This window comes from Gymnoscopelus microlampas (genome assembly GCF_963454915.1).
Source record: "Gymnoscopelus microlampas genome assembly, chromosome: 23".
NCBI lineage: Eukaryota > Metazoa > Chordata > Actinopteri > Myctophiformes > Myctophidae > Gymnoscopelus > Gymnoscopelus microlampas.
This window is the reverse complement of record NC_139960.1, coordinates 27,864,328-27,885,390: the sequence shown is the minus strand read 5'-3', so window position 1 is coordinate 27,885,390 and position 21,063 is coordinate 27,864,328. Positions and strand designations below refer to the sequence as shown.

The 21,063-nt window shown below is 41.3% G+C and overlaps 1 protein-coding gene across 1 annotated transcript in view; it reads right to left on the bottom strand.

Moving 5' to 3' along the window:
• The window catches only part of LOC311040288 (membrane-associated guanylate kinase, WW and PDZ domain-containing protein 2-like), a 323,523-nt gene that overhangs the window by 28,638 nt on the left and 273,822 nt on the right, over window positions 1-21,063 (bottom strand). The window contains exons 12-16 of the mRNA XM_084050480.1: window positions 18,471-18,502; window positions 9,628-9,850; window positions 5,190-5,231; window positions 3,819-3,934; window positions 3,060-3,252 (exon numbers count right to left, since the gene is read on the bottom strand). Of these exons, the coding sequence (XP_083906606.1) occupies window positions 3,060-3,252; window positions 3,819-3,934; window positions 5,190-5,231; window positions 9,628-9,850; window positions 18,471-18,502 (606 nt within the window). The remainder of the gene's footprint in view (window positions 1-3,059; window positions 3,253-3,818; window positions 3,935-5,189; window positions 5,232-9,627; window positions 9,851-18,470; window positions 18,503-21,063) is intronic.

Sequence of the window (21,063 nt, the reverse complement as noted above, 5' to 3'; positions counted from 1 at the left end):
AACATACATTAACCACTTCAGCCCTATATACATTTCGGCCAAATATTTTGAAAATAGCAGATCTACAAGCTCACAATGAGTCCCGATGTGACGCATTGTGAGCTTGTAGATCTGCGATTTTTAAAATATTTTATACATTTGAAAACGTGTGCAACATTCTGACATTCTGCATATTGAGTACTTTCACTTTTGTACCAATACGTTTGTACTCTCACTCAAGTAAATTTTGAATTCCAGACTTTTACAGAGTATTTCTACATTGCAGCATTGATACTTTTACTTAAGTAAAGAAATGTAGTACGTTTTCCACCACTGAGCCTGTGAAATACCGCTGAGGACACAATAAGTGCCGGAAAACCCACGTTTAAATGGTGACAAATTAAAGGTTACTGACTTTTTGGGGGAAATTAAACACGTGGCAATGCCATTTAGAAGTGAACAATGACAATGTTTACAATACTGCTGCTTCTGCAGAATCCAAAGATGAGCCTTTTACATGCATACAGCAAAAATAAATAAATAAAAAGGAAAGGGCTTCTATATGGATGAGCAGGCAGTGCTCTCTCAGTCCATTGGTTGCCTCTCTGAAAAGAACTGAGTGGAAAACTCTTCCCTTTGAATTCATTTACTGTTGCAGGATTAACCTTTTAAGACCAGGAAATGCGTCTGTGTGTCATTTTAAGATTTCTTTTGGCCATTCAAAAACTAGCAGATCTACAAGCTCATAGCGCAGCAACGAGTGCCACGCTATGAGCTTGTAGATCTGCTATTTAAAAAAATAATCTTGAACATTTGTGCAAATATTTGAATGTATACATATATATATTTTTAAGCGAACATTTTTAACTCAAATCTTTCTTTCTGGGGGGTCCCTGGAACAACATATTTTGAGATGGGGGTCCGCGGCCAAATACATATCATTTTGGGGGTCCTTGACATGAAAGGTTTCGAGAACCACCGATATAGAAACATGCGTTTTTCAGAAAACTGTTAGGATTTAGAAGACATTTGTAGAATCCCCCAGAAGCAAAGATTTGAGTTACAAATGTTCGCTTTAAAAAAATATATATATATACATATTCAAAGATTTGCACACATTTTCACTATTTTTCAAAAATAGCCGATCTACAAGCTCATAGCACGGCACCGAGTGCCGCGCTATGAGCTTGTAGATCTGCTATTTTTCAATAGCCCAAAGAAATAAAAAAAATGACACACAGATGCGTTTCCGGGCTAAATGGGTTAAGAATCAACCCTAGCAGGAGCGAACAATCACAATGCAGAAAAAAACACACACACCACCAGCCTACAGCCATATGCAGGATTCCTGCACATCCAGTGGGCGGGGGTGTGCTGTTTTTTTTGGCACGACGGGGGCGCGAGGCAAGCCGCGCGAAAACATTTCCATCGGGCAGAGAAAAAGTGAATCTTGACGGTCGTGTGAATCTTGCTCGCTGCACAACGCTCTCTGCAGCGTTAATTGAAACGCAGAGCGAGGCCTCGGGTTGAACCGCGGCTGTTTTCCTTCTGCTGCCGTGCGCTATTAAAAGTGTTACATGCTTATTTACGACGTGCTAACGACTTCATTTGCAATTTAATTAAATGAAATACACGATCGTGCCATTTGTGGCCTCGGCGGCTCGTACCGGAATAATTTCATTACATAACTGAGAATTGTTCTTTTTTTTTTTACTGCAGGACGTGCTGAAAATCAGTGGTGGAAAAAGTACTCAAATGTTTTGAAAGTAAAAGTATTGATGCAATGTAGAAGTAAAAGTCTGGAATAAAAAAATGACTTGAGTAAAAGTACAAAAGTATTGGTATCAAAATGTACTTAGAGTACCAAAAGTAAGAGTACTACAATGTTTGAAAATAGCAGATCTACAAGCTCACAACGCGTCGCGATGCGACGCGTTGTGAACTTGTAGATCGGCTATTTTCAAATAGCCTAGGTATAAAATAGGGCTAAAGTGGTTAATGTATGTTTTATAATGTAATAATTTATATCTGCAAAGTAACTCAAGTTTTCAAATAACTGTAGTGGAGTAAAAGTACAATATGTGCCTCTGAGATGCAGTGGAGTAGAAGTAAAAGTATAGACAATTGCAAACACTCCGGTAAAGTGAAAGCACCTCAAAAATGTTACTCAAGTACAGTACTTGAGTAAATGTACTTAGTTACTTTACACCACTGCTTGAAAATTGCCAATGTACAAACAATCTCACAACAACGCGTCACGGACGCGAGCTTGTAGATCTGCCATTTCCGGCGAGTATATTTAAAAAAAAAAAAGGTCTAAATGAAGCAGTGGGGTCAGATAGATGTGAGCAGAGAACAGAAGATGTGTCAGGAGGAGGAAATGGCAGTGGGAGCTCAGACTCAGACCATTGGAATGGAAGTGTGAGCTGGCACGAGTCAGACAGAAGCTCTTTTGTATGAGGAGTGAGGAGAGAGAGGCGAAGGGGGGGGGGGGGGGGGGTGCAATAATAGAACAGGGGACACCGAACTCAGGCTCAAAGGCACAAAGGCACGAAGGAGGCAATGTGTCGCACCGCTTGTAGATCTGCTATTTTCGAATGGCCGAAATGTATACAGGGCTGAAGTGATGTAGAAGTAATGTAGCCTATGTTTTGTAATAATAATCAAAATCTACATGGATATACTCAAGTAAAGTACAAATACCTCAAAATTGTCCTCAAGTACAGTAAACCATTAAGACCTGAGGCCGATTAAAAAAATGTTTTCTAAATCCTAACGCTTTGAATATATACTCAAAGATTTGCACACATTTTCACGACTTTACAAAAATAGCAGATCTACAAGCTCGTAGCGCGGCACTCGGTGCCGCGCTACGAGCTTGTAGATCTGCTATTTTTGAATAGCCTAAAGAAATCTAAAAGTGACACAGATGCGTTCCAGGTCTTAACGGCTTAAGTAAATGTACTTAGTTACTTTACGTCACTGTATTTTGGGACTAAAAAAAGTCAGCATTCAACAACATGCCGCGTTCTTCCCGTGCAGAAAGAGAGCACTAATGTGACCTCGCAATCACCTCTCACCTGCTGCCTGACCCCTCCTCCTGATGACCAGGTTGACCTGGCCGTTGCGCGCCGCCCCGTGCATCAGGTCGATGACGTATCGGTGGGGCTTCCCCAGCACGGGGATGCCGTCCACGAAGAGCAGCTCGTCGCCCGGCCGCAGGCGCCCGTCTTTGTCCGCCGGACTCTTCTCGATGATGGCGCCGATCAGAATCTGTTGGTCCCAGAGAGAGAGCCACTGTTTAGATGTGTGACATCACATGCCATCTGTCTGATGTCTTTAACCCATTGAGACCTGGAACTGTGTCATTTTTAGATTTGAGCTTAAAAGCATTATTTTACACTTTGGGCTATTCAAAAATAGCAGATATACAAGCTCGTAGCGCGGCACCGAGTGCCGCGCTACGAGCTTGTAGATCTGCTATTTTTGAAAATTCGTGAAAATATGTGCAAATCTTTTGATAAAAATCTTTGCTTCTGGGGGTCCCTGGAACAAAATATTTTGATGGGGGTCCGCGGCCAAATACATATAATTTTGGGGGTCCTTGACATGAAAAAGATTGAGCACCACTGATATAGAAACATACGTTTTTCAGAAAACTGTTGAGATTTAGGAGACATGTAGAATCGGCTTCAGGTCTCAATGGGTTAAACTACAGGTGTGTGTGTGTGTGTGTGTGTGTGTGTGTGTGTGTGTGTGTGTGTGTGTGTGTGTGTATTGGGTTAGAGAGGGTTAGAGAGGAGAAAATGACAGGGTGCCACGCCCGTCGCCATACGAGCCTTCTCACGCGCCTCCGGACTCACGGGCTGACCCGCCTCGTCTCCGCCCAGGATTCGGAAACCGAAGCCGGACTTCTGCCTGCGGAGTTGGACCTCCATGTCCTGGTACCCCTCCCCTGAAGCAACCACACAATGCATATGAAAACACCAGTTTTAAAGCTGCAATCCCTGAAAACTGTCATTTTCCTATCCGGGGATTTGAACCCTGGTCTCATGCATGAGAGACCTTAAAAAGGAGTAGTTCACCCAAAAAAATGACTTATTTTCTGTCAATAACACACCGCCATGAAGCCTTGAATTCATGGAGATTTATTTTGGTTTCTGTCGCATTCCTAAGCGGATAATTTGATGACCGACAGAGTCTGCGGTAGGAGCCTTGCGGAGTCTCCATTGAGTCTCCATTGAGTCTCCATTGAGTCTCCGACCAGAGACTAATGCGACAAATACTAAAAAATCTCCATGAATTGACGGCTTCATGTGGTGTGTAATTGATAGAAAGTAAGTACTTTTTTGGGTGAACTACTCCTTTAATTTCTTCTTCTCCGACAATAAGGCATCTCCAATTTGTCAGGGAAGATGTTGCGCTATGACAGCAGTCAACCTGTAGGTGTCCTACTTGACACCACCTTGGGTCTCAAAGTGAGATCTGGGGACCCCCAGGGGTCCTTGGAGGTACCAGGGGGTCCCCAGCTAAATCTGTTAATATGGCATCACAATCATTTTAACCGAGTGCCACGCTATGAGCTTGTATATCTACTATTTTTGAAAAATCGTGAATTTATTTGCAAATCGTTGAATGTATGTTTTTTAAAGCGAACATTTGTAACTCAGATCTTTGCTTCTGGGGGTCCCTGGAACCAAACATTTGGAGATGGGGGTCCGCGGCCAAATACATATCATTTTGGGGGTCCTTGACATGAAAAGGTTTGAGAACCACTGCTCTACAATACACATTTTTTTTAAATGTATTCATTGTTTTGCAGCTTTAACCCATAAGACCTAGAACGCATCTGTGTCACTTTAGATTTCTTTGGCTATTCAAAAATAGCAGATCTACAAGCTCATAGCGCGGCACCGAGTGCCGCGCTATGAGCTTGTAGATCTGCTATTTTTGAAAAATCTTGATTTATTTTTTTGATTTTTTTCCAAAAAACTGTTAGGATTTAGAAAACATTTCTAAGAATCGTCTCAGGTCTTAATGGGTTAAAACGGCATGGGGAAAGAAAGAAGAGACTATCCATACCATTCAAATTCTGTGTGGTATTCCATTCACGCCGTAAGGCACGGCAGTACACAGTCAATACATAATGGAAGTGATTCAGTAACAAGTTATCTTTCGGGAAAATGTCCCTTCACAGACGCCTTACTTACCTGAGGGCTCCACAGGAAAGATAGTCCGTGGCTGGCCAGGCTCTAGAATATAGGGGGAGATGAAAGAAGCGCCCATAAACGATAATAGACACGCACGCACGCACACACACACACACACACACACACACACACACACACACACACACACACACACACACACACACACACACACACACACACACACACACACACACACACACACACACACACACACACACACACACTCAGAGAGTGCATAATATGCATATGTACAGTACAGGAATACACATACAATCTACACACAGCCTCACGGAGAGGAAAAAAAAGAATTAGAGGGTCTGGAACGAGTCAGAAAAGCCCACGTCTCAGCAGTAAATGTCGGAGCAGAACCCCGCCGTCATCCATTACCGCCCCGAAAATGCTTACAGTGTGTAATGTGCCCGGCCCTTTATTTACAGTACAGAGGCACTGATCTGCAATCAGGCGGGACGTTACAAAACACCCGTGATTTGCAAAGTCGTGATATTTACCGCAGCTTGTAAAAAAAAAAACCCGGCACTGTGGAACGGAGTCAAGCGCATAAAAGTGACTAAAAATGAAAAATGGGCTCAATTTCGTCGCCATTTTAACCCGTTAAGACCTGAGGCCGCTTCTAAAGATGTTCTAAATCAAAAGAAAAAAACAGTTTTTCGGAAAAAAATATAAAAAAAAAAAATGTTCCCGATTTTTCAAAAATAGCAGATCTACAAGCTCATAGCGCGGCACTCGGTGCCGCGCTATGAGCTTGTATATCTGCTATTTTTGAATAGCCAAAGAAATCTAAAGTGACACAGATGCGTTCCAGGTCTTAATCGGTTAATCACACGCAGCTGAGGTCCTTTGGACTGTAGACATGTACCACAGTTGCCAGTTTTCCGACATTTTCCTACATTACATTCGCTGGAAAAATGGCCACTCACTTGATTTGACCCATTAAGACCGGGAACGCCAGCACGTGTGTCATTTTTAGATTTCTATGGCTATTGAAAAATAGCAGATATACAAGCTCACACGAGCTTGTATATCTATGAGCTTGTAGATCTGCACTTTATTTTTTAAAGAAATCGTGAAAATGTGTGCAAATCTTTGAATATATATATATATACATTTTAACTCAAATCTTTGCTTCTGGGGGTCCCTGGAACAAAATATTTTTAAATGGGGGGTCCGCGGACAAATACAAGGTTTGAGAGCCACTGATGTTAGAGCAACATACGTTTTTTCTTTAAAAAAAACCTGTTATGATTTAGAAGACATTTGTAGAATCCCCCAGAAGCAAAAAATTTAGTTAAAAAAAAATATATATAAAGATTTGTAAAAAAAAGCACCAAGTGCCGCGCTACGCTACGCTACGAGCTTGTAGATCTGCTATTTTTGAATAGCCCGGTCTTAATGGATTAAATATCACAGGTTGACATGGGTCATAGAGTCATTCATACGGTACAGTAGCTGGTCCACGCCGTATTGTGGCGAGGGGAAAAAAGCACCGTCAGTCACTCTTGTCTTGGATTCATGCAGATTAACCCATTAAGACCTGGAACTGTGTCATTTTTTGATTTGAGCTAAAAAGCATTATTTTACACTTTGGGCTATTCAAAAATAGCAGATCTACAAGCTCATAGCGCGGCACCGAGTGCCGCGCTATGAGCTTGTAGATCTGCTATTTTTGAAAAATCGTGAAAATGTGTGAAAATCTTTAAATATATATATTTTTAAAGCGAACATTTTTAACTCAAATCTTTGCTTCTGGGGGTCCCTGGAACAACATATTTTGATGGGGGTCGGCGGCCAAATACATATAATTTTGGGGGTCCTTGGCATGAAAAAGATTGCGCACCACTGACATAGAAACATACGTTTTTCAGAAAATTTAGGAGACATGTAGAGTCGGTTTCGGGTCTCAATGGGTTAAGTCTCTCGCATGCCTCTCATTCAGGCCTGACATTGGCCAATGGCTTCTCTTAAATACTAAGCTAAAATAATTAACCACATCAAGCCAAGAGATAAGAGATAAACATAGATAAACAAGGTATGACACGGTCATATTATACCAGGTTGCTCTCTCCAGCGTCGCAGCACGGAACCAAATGGACCCGTGGTCCTCTACCCTTTCGCTCGCGGAGTAACAAAAAGAGCCAAAATGAGCCCTCATTGGCAAAAGGAGGAAAAAGTCACGCAACAGCGCCACAGACCATAGAGATGCACACAGTGGCCGAACACAGTATTGTGGGTCGTCTTTAGATCCCATATTCTGAGAGGACATTGAGCCCTCATTGGCTGAAGGACCGGCCATTGAGGAAAGAGTCACGCAAAAGTCAGGACTAGCGAGGAAGTCGGGACTAGCGAGTGTAGATGTAGACCAGGTTTTGCAACCTGGTAAAAAGAGAGATAACAAATCTTTCAAGAGATAAAGAAGCTAACAACACTGCAACGCATTTTGAGCCTGCAGATCGGCTATCTGTGCTACCACAAGAGTAACCAAAATGTTTATCATCATAGAGTCACCCTAGCAGTCTGTGTGTGTGTGTGTGTGTGTGTGTGTGTGTGTGTGTGTGTGTGTGTGTGTGTGTGTGTGTGTGTGTGTGTGTGTGTGTGTGTGTGTGTGTGCGCGCGCACGTGCGTGTCTCCGCACTATGAAGCCAGACACAGTTTCACGGCCTAGTTCACACATCACAGTGAAGTAAACCAATGGAGCGTTCCGAAAAGCTAAAAGTCTCTCCCCCCGAAAACAAAGTATCTCCATAATGAACGCATGACCTTTTCGTGAAGCGATGGTGACACTTAATGCAACATTTATCACAGAGAGATGCTCTCAAAAACTTTGATACGGAACATTCCGGACAGCCCTTGTCTTATTCAATAAAGCGTGCACACCAATGAGAATGCACACCAGTCCTTTCTTCCTCAAACGAAGCCCTTTTTCAAAGTGTCCTCTCTTGTGTCAATCATCATGGCCCTCTTCAAGCATAGCTCCGGCGCTCTTCAGAACAACCCGCTGAACCCAACACACCTGCACTGGAATACCATGCATGTAAAGATTACATCCATCAGTTTAATGTATTTAATAACAGCAATGAACATAGAGCAGTACAGAATATGATGAGTCAAGGACCTGTACAGAATGCAACCATAGTTTCGGTCACACACAACCTTCATGTGTGACCGAAACGTTGGTTTAATAAATTATCCTACGCGCACCTTGCAAGTGGCAGTGTGTGTGGGTTATCTTTCATTATTGAGGTTCACCGTTTCACGTAAGCACCTGCTTTTACACTTTTAATACGGGCGTGCGAAAGTCGATTTTTTTTTCTTTTACAAAAATGAATGGCTTGTGCAATGGCCGTGAACCAAAACAGTGAGACAAAAAGGTTGGCCACTATGTTGAGTGTTTATTCAAGAACTCAACTCTGATTATGGGGGCTGGCAGAATGTCAGCACCTAAGTCTAAAGATCCGTCCAGGCAGGCACTTGAGACAGTGCTTGAGACGGTCTCAGACGACGAGGGCAAGAATCTGGGCCAAGTACAAATGTATTGACTTGGCCTCCTCTGTTGGCACTTTTAGGCGAGACCACTCTCAGACGAGATATGAAGATAAATAGCTGCAAATGCTAACATAATTACTGCTTTTGTATGACAGAGTATGCCCACAAAGTTTGAGTTTCTCAGGAGCTTTTAATGCCAAATTCGGCTTACTCTGAGCACTGGGTCGTGGTCATGAGTTCGAGTCATGTTGCTTTGTGTTGTGTCACTATTGTGTCACTATTGCGAGCGTTTGTGTATGTGACCGAGTTATGTCTGCATCTCATTCCACCCGTAAAAAGGGAGGCAGAATCTTCTTTACCTATACACCAGTGGTTTACAACCAGCGGTCCGGGGACCACCAGTGGTTCTTGAGGGGTTTCCAGGTGGTCCTCAGCTAAATGATGGAGACTTGAACCAAAGTTGAATGGACCCTTACGGGTCCATTTGGTTTCATTTTACGCTCTCAAGAGTTAAATTATTGTTAAACATCTGCATTACTTAATTAAATAGGGGTTATTTTGATCAACGTTTGTCTGTTATCTCTCCTATGGTACCAAGATCAATACAGCATGGAATTGTGGACAAAATCGTATCCAATGATAAACAAAATATTCTTAACTTTTGAGTCTAAATCTCATCAAATGGTGGTCCCTGGCTCAAATGCTGAATAAATAATGGACCTTGATGTGAAAAGGGTTGAAAAAAACCCCCACTGCTATACACCAATAATAAGACGGTTTTACATGGTGCCTATAGTTTGTAAGTAGTAGTATAGGTCACCTTGGGGCTAGCATGCTAAGCTAAGATGCTAACACTATTAGCATGTTAGCATCTTAGCTTAGCGTGCTAGCCCTAAGGTGACCTATTTCTACTACGTTTGCATCATCTGGTACTTACGCCTATTCTCATAGATAGACCTGGACTTCTCATAGAGGTCAAAGGGGTCGGGTTTGGCCAGCAGGGCCAGGGCCTCGGCGGCTGAGTCTGGGACCGAGGCCCTGTGGAGGTGGTGGGTCGGGTAGGAGGGGGCACAATGGGGGACAACGGGGGCCGACAGGCTGGTCTGGGCAGGGCTGCCCTGGCTTTGGCCCTGCAGCTGCGAATCCCACTGCTCCAGAACCTGCAAAGCACAGTGGGCAAGGGGGGGAGGGGGGGGGGTTGTCAGTAAGCCCCTCCCACCTTGCCCACGCCTCACTTTTGAGCTCCGGTCGGTCAAACTGGAGTCTATAGAGGGTTTGTTATGATGTGACTAAATAAAGCCAGGCAAGCAGTGAGGTCGGGGGTTAGTATCAGTATCAGTAGTGAGGTTAGTTGTAAACAGAAGTCGATGTTGTTTTATAACCCCTTTAGACCGGGAAAGAATCGGTGTCATTTTTAGATTTCTTTGGCTATTCAAAAATAGCAGATATACAAGCTCGTAGTGCTGCGCCACCAGCTTGTAGACCTGCTATTTTAGAAAACAATTGAAAATGTGTGCAAATCTTTGATATATATATATACATTTTTAACTAAAATCTTTGCTTCTGGGGGTCCCTAGAACAAAATATTTTGATGTGGGGGGAGGGGTCGGGGGGGTCCGTGGACAAATACATATCATTTTGGGGGTCCTTTACATGAAAAAAGTTTGAGAACCACTGATTAACATGAGTTAAAATAAAATAAAAGATACGATTTAGAGGACATTTGTAGAATCCCCAGAAGCAAAGATTGAAGTTAAAAATGAGCTTGTATATCTGCTATTTTTGAATAGCCCAAAGAAATCTTAACCCATTAAGACCTGGAACGCATCTGTGTCACTTTAGATTTATTTGGCTATTCAAAAATAGCAGATCTACAAGCTCAGCTTGTAGATCTGCTATTTTTGAAAAATCTTGAAAACATTTTTTTTTTTTTTTCTTTTCAAAAAACTGTTAGGATTTGGAAAAAAAAATTAAGAATCGCCTCAGTTCTTCAAGGGTTAAAATGACGCAGACGCTTCCCCGGGTCTTAATGGGTTAAGCTGCCGTCATTGAAAACACAGATGAGGGAGACAGAAAACTTGGGACGCCATGACAAGACAGATAGTTCTGGGTAACAGTGTTAATCATTCAAACCACACAGGCAGGATCGCTCAAGTGAGGATAGGGTCCATGTGCAGTGGTGGAAAAAGTACTCAAATTCTTTACTTAAGTAAATGTACCAATACTGCAATATAAGAATACTCTTATTCAAGTAAAAGTCCTTTTTACTTTGGTTCGAAAAGTGGGGTCCGGGGACCCCCAGGGGTCCTTGAGGGAGTTCCAGGGAGTCCCCAGCTAAATGATGGATAGTTAGGAGGAACCAAATGGACCCTTATGGGTCTGTAACTCTGAGAGTGTACGAATGGAACCAAATGGACCCTTATGGGTTGATTTTACAATATAAATTGGGGTCCCAGAGATAGAAATGCCATTAAATGGGGGTCCGTAGCCCTAATAGTCAAACTTGGGGGTCCTTGAAATTAAAATGGTTGAGAATCACTGCTAGAGCCGTAAAAATCTTCTCTTATGGGGGGTCCCTGGCATATCTTTTCAAATGCGGGGTCCGCGGGCTAATAAGTGTCAATTTGGGGGTCCTTGACATGAAAAGGTTTGAGAACCACCGTCTCAAAGGATATATTTCACTGTCAGTATTATTCCATAAGAATGTGTTTAGATTGGCAATCTGTCATGCACAAGTTTGCACGTGTAAATGATGGCCAATTAGCGCATGTCACCGCCACGTTCCAAACACATGTGTTTTGACAACGTTAGCCTATCGGCAGCGGTGGAATAAATACTCAAATGTTTTACTTAAGTAAAAGTATCAATACTGCAATGTAGAAGTACTCTGTTACAAGTAAAGTACAAAAGTATTGGCATCAAAATGTCATGTACCAAATGTACCAAAAGTAAAAGTATTGAAATATTTGAAAATAGTAGATCTACAAGCTCACAACGTGTCGCATCGCGACGCGTTGTGAGCTTGTAGATCTACTGTTTTCAAATAGCCTCGGTATAAAATAGGGCTAAAGTGGTTAATGTATGTTTTATATAATGTAATCATTTATATCTACAATGTAACTAGTAATTAAAGTTTTCCAATAATTGTAGTGGAGTAAAAGTACAATATTTGCCTCTGAGATGTAGTGGAGGTAGAAGTAAAAGTATAGAAAATTGTAAATACTCCAGTAAAGTAAAAGCACCTCAAAATTGTACTTAAGTACAGTACTTGAGTAAATGTTACTTTACACCGCTGCCAATTAGCATATGCCACTGCCATATTGTGTTTTGACAAGCGCCAGCCTATCAGAATGTCAACCTCGATGCTTGTCGCGGGCGAGCATGCGAAACGGATAGGCGAGACGAGCATGTTGATTATGTCACAGAAGTGTGTGTGAGAGAGACGTATCCCGAGGGGAATGGCGAGTGTCAGTGAAAATGAGACGGCGGCTCCATGTGGCACACTTCAATGAGATTGGCATTGGGCGTTGGGGATCGGGTCGTATACTACAGAGCCATCAAAGCGCTTTCCCGTCTTTGTGGCTTCAGTCACGTCTGCTATTGATCTGAAGGAGGGTCCGGATGGGCCGGGCGGCCGAGGCGGAGGACGTTATTAACCCATTAAAACCGGGCACGGAAAAAAAATTGCAGATCTACAAGCTCATAGTCATAGCGCTGCACTCGCTTGTAAAAATCTGCAAAAAAAAGACAATTTAATCGTGGGCAAATCTTTGAATGTATGTATTTTTAAAGCGAACATTTGTAAATCTTTGCTTCTGCTGGGGGTCCCTGGAACAAATTATGTTGAGATGGGGGTCCGCGGCCAAATGCATATCATTTTGGGAGGTCCTTGACATGAACAAAATTGAAAAAAACTGTTAGGATTTAGAAGACATTTGTAGAATCCCCAGAAGCAAAGATTTGAGTTAAAGACACATATTCAAAGATTTGCACAAAATGCTCACGAATTTAAAAAAAAAATCAAAAAATAGCAGATCTACAAGCTCATAGCGCGGCACTCGGTGCGGCGCTATTAGCTTGTAGATCTGCTATTTTTTTAATAGCCCAAAGAAATAATGAAAAAAAGATGCGTTCCCGGTCTTAAAGGGTTAAGGCAGGGACTCGACTTCTAAAGCATTATTTCACATGCTCTCTCCCTCTCTCCCTCCCTCTCTCTCCCTCTCCCTCTCTCTCTCTGTCCAATCTCATTAATGCAGCTCAAGCGGGCAGACCATGGCTATAGGCTAAATGACTGTACATAATGGCCAGAGAATCCCTGCAGAAAGTATGGCTTTTCAAAGATACATGTACTTCCTTGAACCTAAGAGGACCTTTATGAACTCACACGTTGTTCACCTTTTAACAGACGGTACCGGGTCGAGCGTGACAGCCCTAGCTCTATAGGAGCTCAATTACACAGTCTAACGTCTGGGGGGGGGGTTTGATATAGGAGGAAATGATCAGACTTCAGGTCCTCATGTCAATTAGGCTACTCCCCCATGCGTCCTTATTAGTCATGTTTCTTCCATATTCCATTCTCCGGGGCGTTCAAAACCTTCCTGTAACAAATGATATCCAATTAAATCTAGACTGAACCTTCGGTGTGTTCAAGGGCTTTGGCAGCTCTTGGCGGAGAGCAGTGTGTGTGTGTGTGCGTGTGCGTGTGCGTGTGTGTGTGTGTGTGTGTGTGTGTGTGTGTGTGTGTGTGTGTGTGTGTGTGTTGCGTGTGCGTGCGTGACTGTGTGTGTGACTGTGTGTGTTTGTGTGTTTGGAGGGGAAATTAGAGAGAACAAACGAGTACCAGGAGGTGAGGGCAGCGAGACTGTGAGGAAATTAGTACTTGGGGGGGAAAGAGCGGAGAGAGGGGCTTTATTTGTGGACTGGTACTCTGTCAAAACATTTCCCTAAGAGCATGGAATCAGACTTAACCCATGAAGACCTGAAGCCGATTCTACGAATGTCTTCTAAAACAGTTTTCTGAAAAACGCATGTTTCTATATCAGTGGTGCTCAAACTTTTTCATGTCAAGGACCCCCAAAATGATATGTTTTTGGCCGCCGACTCCCATCTCAAAATATTTTGTTCCAGGGACCGCCCAGGAAGCAAAGATTTGAGTTACAAATGTTCGCTTTAAAAGAATATGATATTCAAAGATTTGCACACATTTTCACGATTTTTCGAAAATAGCAGATCTACAAGCTCGTAGCGCGGCACTCGGTGCCGCGCTACGAGCTTGTAGATCTGCTATTTTTGAATAGCCAAAGCGTAAAACAATGCTTTTTTAGCTCAAATCAAAAAATGACACAGATGCGTTCCAGGTTTCAACGGGTTAATCCGGGGGCGTCTGAAGAGAATCACCGAAAAGAAAGGGGGGGGGGAAAGCTCTCCATGAACAATGAGTATCTTGGAAGCTGATGACGTTGAAGACCGGCCACAATGGAGGCTCTTCCCCACTGAGCCCTCGCCCGTTGTTTGTATGGATTATTTGTTTGTATGGATTATTTGGGGGTTAGGAGCCGGTTGGAACGTCCCGGGGAGGAAATGACGGCTGAACTGGGTTAGGCCCGCTCACCCGCACAGACTCGGCCACTTACACACACACACACACACACACACACACACACACACACACACACACACACACACGCACACACACACGCACCCACAAACAAGCTGCTATAATAGATACGGTATAAGATTAATTAAGACTGGGAACGCATCTGTCTCGTTTCAAGATCTCTTTGGCTAACCAAAAATAGCAGATATACAAGATCTAGATCTGCTATTTAAAAAAAAATATTTAGTTCCAAAGATTTGAGTTACAAATGTTCGCTTTAAGAAATAAAGCTTTGCACACATTTTCACGTTTTTCTTTTTCAAAAATAGCAGATATACAAGCTCATAGCGCGGCATTCGGTGCCGTGCTATGAGCTTGTAGATCTGCTATTTTTGAATAGCCCGCCCAAAAAAATCGTAAAAATGGCACTGATGCCTTCCCGGTCTTAATGGGTTAAGACAAATGGCGAGGCGATGTTTTGTTTGTTAGTATGAGATCACGTAAAGAACCATGGAATTAAACTATAAGGTCAATAAGCGTATATGCATCTTAACAATAGATAGGCTCCATTAAAAAAGATCTTTGAAAGCTAAAATACTGTAGCAGCTATCTACAAGCTATAGCATTAATTTCAACTGAGCTTGCAGATTTGCTATTTTCGCAATTCGTCTTATGGCAAAGCATATACAGGGCTTAAAGCAACAGGACACTTTGGTAGAGGTTTGGATTGCGTCGTTACCTTTTATTGATGTAACTAGTCCATTCGGCAAGATTAATTGCTCCGCTGCGCAGGTGATTAGAAATTAATTACCCAAAAATAGCTCCTCATTGACTTCCATTATATGGTGAAACAAAAAAAAGTCACTCTTTTAGCACATAAATGCAAACAAAGTTGATTCTGACAATATATAACATCACAAAACCCAATATAGAGCACCAAAGTCTGACCAAAAAACGCGACCATGTGGTCGCGTTTTCGTGTCAAATAAGAACTGTGTTCCAAAAATAAACAAATGATCCCAGCGGTCTTACTCTTATGGATATGAAGCATCAACTGACCGCGAGAAAACTCTAATGTTACTTCCACCGAATTAGTAAAATGAGTGACTGACTATCATAAACGATGCAGGGCCACCTCCTTGACAATATCGCCGAGACGGTTTGTTTATTTTTGGACCACAATGCTTATATGAGACGATTCTATGACGACCCAATGTTATTCTCCATAGAGAAATGACTTTACGACCCAGGGGATGAACGAGTGAACGTCAGGACTTCTGTACTCTATAACATTTGTTTTTAAGCCTTTAAGACCTGGAACGCATCTGTGTCACTTTAGATTTCTTTGGCTATTCAAAAATAGCAGATATACAAGCTCACAGCGCGGCACCGAGTGCCGCGCTATGAGCTTGTAGATCTGCTATTTTTGAAAAATCTTGAAAAAAAAAAAAGGGATTTTTTTTCAAAAAACTGTTAGGATTTAGAAAACATTTTTAAGAATCGCCTCAGGTCTTAACAAATTGGGTGCCGTATATATACGGTTTTGGGAATACAACCATGGAGTGCCAAAACCGTATATATATGTTTTTTGAAAAAAAAAAAAAAAAAATCAAAACATTTTTTTTCAATTTTTTTTTTTCTTTCCTTCACAGCACCAGGAGATATCATTTTCCGAAGATTTAGACTCCAATCCACTTCCTGGTTAACTTATGACTTCAAAAGCCTGTATCTCGGCTCCTAAAAAATGGTTAAAAATCCTGGCACTCAGTGTACTCTGTTTTTAAAAAAATCTGGCACCCCATGTGTTAATGGGTTAAATGTTTACAACATGTTGAATTAGCCATTTGCTGTGGAGGAAGGAAGGAAGAAGACCCGGGCCGTGCTTGGCTTTGTGATGTTATTGTCAGAATCAGCTTTGTTTGCGTTTGTTCATGTGCTAAAAGAGTGACTTTGAGAGCCGTTTCAAGTCAATGAGATGCTATTTTTGGATCAATCGTTTCTAATCAACTGCGCGATGGAGCAATGTAATCTGACCAGGTAAGTACACAACCCAAGTGTTATTAGCCTATACTTGAAGTGGTTAATATCTGAGAGAAGGATTGGAAAGGCATTTAGATGCAGACACAGTGAGATCACAGATGATAACATCACTAGAACAGTGGTAGGACAACTCTATACTGCCTTCCATCATGTGCAGTGGTGTAAAGTAACTAAGTACATTTAATCTGGAAATTTACTCCGTGTACTTGAGTACTGTACTTAATTACACTTTTGAGGAATTTTTACTTTACTGGATTGGAGTGTTTCCAATTTTCAATACTTTTACTCCTCCACTCCACTCCACTACATCTCAGAGGCAAAATATTGTCCTTTTACTCCACTGCAATTATTTGAAAAATGTAGTTACTACATGCATTAACTACTTCAGCTCTATGCATATTATTCGGCTATTTGAAAATAGCCGATCTACAAGCTCACGAAGCGACGCGTTGTGAGCTTGTAGATCTGCTACTTTCAAAGCATTTCTATACATTTGCAAAGTCGTGAAATGGGACATTCTGCAAAATGAGTACTTTTACTTTCAGTACTTGAGTATATTTCAAAGCAAATACTTTTGCACCCAAGTACATTTTAAACACCGGACTTTTATTTGTAACGAGACTATTTCTACATCGTGGTATTGGTACTTTTTACTCAAGTACAAAATTGTGAGTACTTCTTCCAACCACTGCCGCATGAGCGCAGTCAACCCACAATGGCTGAGTATGGCTTAGAGCGCCAGGTCTGACTCGCAGGTTCAAAGCTCTAGTGGTGCTACATATCCACGAGTGGCTTACTTGACCTTTTCTTCCTCCAGCACAGGATGAGAAAGGGTCAACTCTCGAGTACTGGTTATTGCATTTAGACCGGGAACGCACCTGTGTGTCATTTTTAGATTTCTTTGGCTATTCAAAAATAGCAGAAATACAAGCTCGTAGCGCGGCACTGTAGATCTTCTATTAATCGTGAAAATGTGTGCACATCTTTGAATATATATATATATATACATTTTTAACTAAAATCTTTGAATCTGGGGGGGTCCCTGGAACAAAACATTTTGAGACGGGGGTCCGCAGCCAAATAAATACATGGCATTTTGGGGTTCCTTGACATGAAAAAAAGTTTGAGAACCACTTGATATTATAGCAACATAGGTTTGATCAAAAAACTGTTGGGATTTAGAAGACATTTGTAAAATGCCCTGAAGCAAAAGATTTGAGTTAAAAATGTTCACGTTAAAAATATATATATATTCAAAAGAATTTGCACAAATTCTCACGATTTTTCAAAAACAGCAGATCTACAAGCTCGTAGCGCGGCACTCGGTGCCGCGCTATGAGCTTGTAGATCTGCTGTTTTTGAATAGCCCAAAGAAATCTTAAAACGACACATTATGCGTTCCCGGTCTTAATGGGTTATTGCAGGAGCTACAAAGGCAATCTAATATCAAGTGGTGTCAGTAGTGGTGAGTGCAGGGGGGAGGGTGCGATATAGAATATTAATTTCCATACGGTATCTAGAAAGGAGAACAGCAGCGGTGGTTTTATGTAGCATAATAATTACGTCATTCGAGGGAAAGCAGATATTTGCACACTGCAGCCATTGGTTAACTAATACATGAATATCTATTAAAAGGTAGGGTACGTGATTTTCTTTGGTTGAAACAAGTGTTAAATAGCTCTATATTCTGATGGTACTCATTGCTATAGAGCGCGTGTTCAGTAACAGGAGTCTCCACGTCTCTCCAGCTCTTTGTTAAACAGAAAATGCATTTTCAGGTCGGGATACCAATTTCATCCAATCAGGACGGGAAGTGAGGACACAACAAAAATGTGCAGACACAATTGGAACTGGAACGCTATAAAAATGAAGCTGATAAATGGGTACTCTCTCCTGATTGGCTGAAATTTTGTCACCAACCTGAACATGTATTTTCTGAGCTGGAGATACGGGGAGGCCCCTGTGACTGAACGAACACTCTATAACAATGATTACTATCAGAATATAGTGCTGTAACCTTTTAACAAAAGAACCAAAAAATGTTTTAACCAAAAAAAAAAAACACTTACCCTACCTTTAATGATAATGTTTTCCAAAAAGCAGAGATGGGTGCAGTCCAGGTTTTGGGAGCTGCTGCATGTTACCTGTTTAGCGGTCTTCCAGGGTGAATAGTGACCTGCAATGGTGAGAGAACAAAAATGATTTAGTCTAAAAAAGAATGAAAAAGATGGTGCAACTTAAAAGATTTGTCTTATTTTTGCTCCTGCTGCGTTCGACGGCTTTGATGAGACCCGACAGGAGGTTTCAATTAGTATCCTCTAAGTGAGATTGAAACGGCACGCTCCAGCAAAGTCAAAGCAAGATCCAATCGAAGACAAAGATGACAATGAAACATAAATACACAGTCAAACAAAGTGTTAATTTATCCATGTATAACTGCTCTCAGTGTATTAACCCATTAAGACCGGGAAAGCATCTGTGTCATTTTAAGATTTCCCTGCCCATTCAAAAATAGCAGATATACAAGCTCATAGCGCGGCACCGAGTGCCGCGCTATGAGCTTGTAGATCTGCTATTTTTGAAAATCCTTGAACATTTTGTGCAAATCTTTGAATACATATTTTTCAAAGCGAACATTTGTAACTCAAATCTTATTGCTTCAAGGGATTCTACAAATGTCTTCTTAATCCTAACAGTTTTCTGAAAAACGTATGTTTCTATATCAGTGGTGCTCAAACCTTTTCATGTCAAGGACCCCCAAAATGATATATATTTGGCCACGGACCCCCATCTCAAAACATTTTAGTTCCAGGGACTCCCATGACGCAAAGACTTGTGTTTAAAAAAATCGCTTTCAAAGATTTGCACACATTTTCACGATTGTTCAAAAATAGCAGATCTACAGGCTCGTAGCGCGGCACTCTGTGCCGCGCTACGAGCCTGTAGATCTGCTATTTTTGAATAGACAAATTAATCTAAAATGACAGAGACGCGTTCCCGGATTGAAAAGGGTTTTAAATGTTGAGGAACTGTAACAGCGTGAAGGCAGTGCCACTCAATATCTGCGAGAGGCATGATCTTAGCAGATAAAAGAGCTATTAGCGGAAGGTCTCGGAAGAGGAGGTTAAGATTAAGTGTGGGCGGGCTTCATATTTAATCGGCGGACTTGATAAAACATGATCGTTCAGTAATGAACAGATTGCAAATAGAATCCTATAACCCGGTGTCTGTAAGAACTTTAAACCCATTCAAACCCGGGAACGCATCCGCGTCACGACTTTAACCATTATTTTATACTTCGGCTGTTCAAAAATGTTTTGCAAATCTTTGAATATATATATATATATATTTTAAAGTGAACACAGGGGGTCCCTGGGACAACATTTTGGGGGGTCCTCGATACGAAAACAGTTTGAAATCCACTGATATTATAGCAACATAATAATAAATAAATAAAAACTGTTAGGATTCAAAATACATTGTAGAATCCCCCAGAAGCAAAGATTGTAGTCAAAAATGTTTGCTTTAAAAAACATATATATTCAAAGATTTGCACGCATTTTCACACAAAAAAAAAAAAGCAGATCTACAAGCTCAGTGCCGCGCTACGACCTGCTATTTTTTAATAGCCAAAGATGCGACACAGATGCGTTCCCGGTCTTAATGGGTTAAGGGCAGTAATGATTGATCTATTCCATTAGGTGGTACTGTATACAGTATGTAGCTGTGGTCTCTGTCTCTCGTCACCTAATAGTCCTGTAGCAAGCCCTCAAAAAAGGCCTTAGTTTTTGAGATACCCCTACCCGAGGTAGAACAAAACACAACCATGTTTTTTCTTATCTTTAGGGTCTCCCATTAATGAAATGGATTGTTGTGAAATTTTATTTTGGGGCAAAATTAGTTTTTTGGGCTATTCTTTAGAACTACCCCAATCTCTGAAAAAAGGCAAATCCGAATAGGGTAAAGGTGACCAAAAATGCTATAACTTGAGAATGCTCACTCCTATCTTCATTAAATTTGCTGAGGTATGAACCAGGTGTCTACCCTACATCACCAAAGTGTCAGAATGTAATTTACCTAAAGAAATACTGAAATATAGTCCTTTAAACATACTTTTAGTTTAGGCGGAAATGGTACTTTTGTAGTGTGGACTCCTCTACTTTCCCTCATTTAGAAAAAAAACATATATTTATGTCAAATAAGCTGTTACTGCATAGCCTAAGATGCTATTAAACAATAACCAGTGGTTGTGTGGAGAGATCTAGTACAGTTTTATTGCAAATTAGACTTCTTTAGACATAACCCATCTCTGGAAATAAAACATTATAGGCGGGTGCAAATATGGTTTGACCCAAAAATAATTAGAACCAAAGGTTTCTCAATGGTTTATTGTAGTATCAGGTGTACTTAATAACATATCAAAAGTTTACCAAAATCTGATCATTAGAAATGTCAAATGTCCAAGATGGCCGTCACCAGTTCCTTAAAAGACCATTACTCCTTCATTATTTGCCCTACACAAGTCATTTTGGTGCCTAATCCAATTTTTGGTGATCTAGGAATCCAATTAGCATATATAAATTATAGTCAAGTGATTATAAGTACAATTATATATTAAAGCAATTGGTTATAAGCATATTTAACAATGTAATTTGACATTTCTCCCTTTTCTACATGCCATAATGCCCAGGATTGGTATATTCATCACCTATACATGTAATTCACATTCTGTTGAAG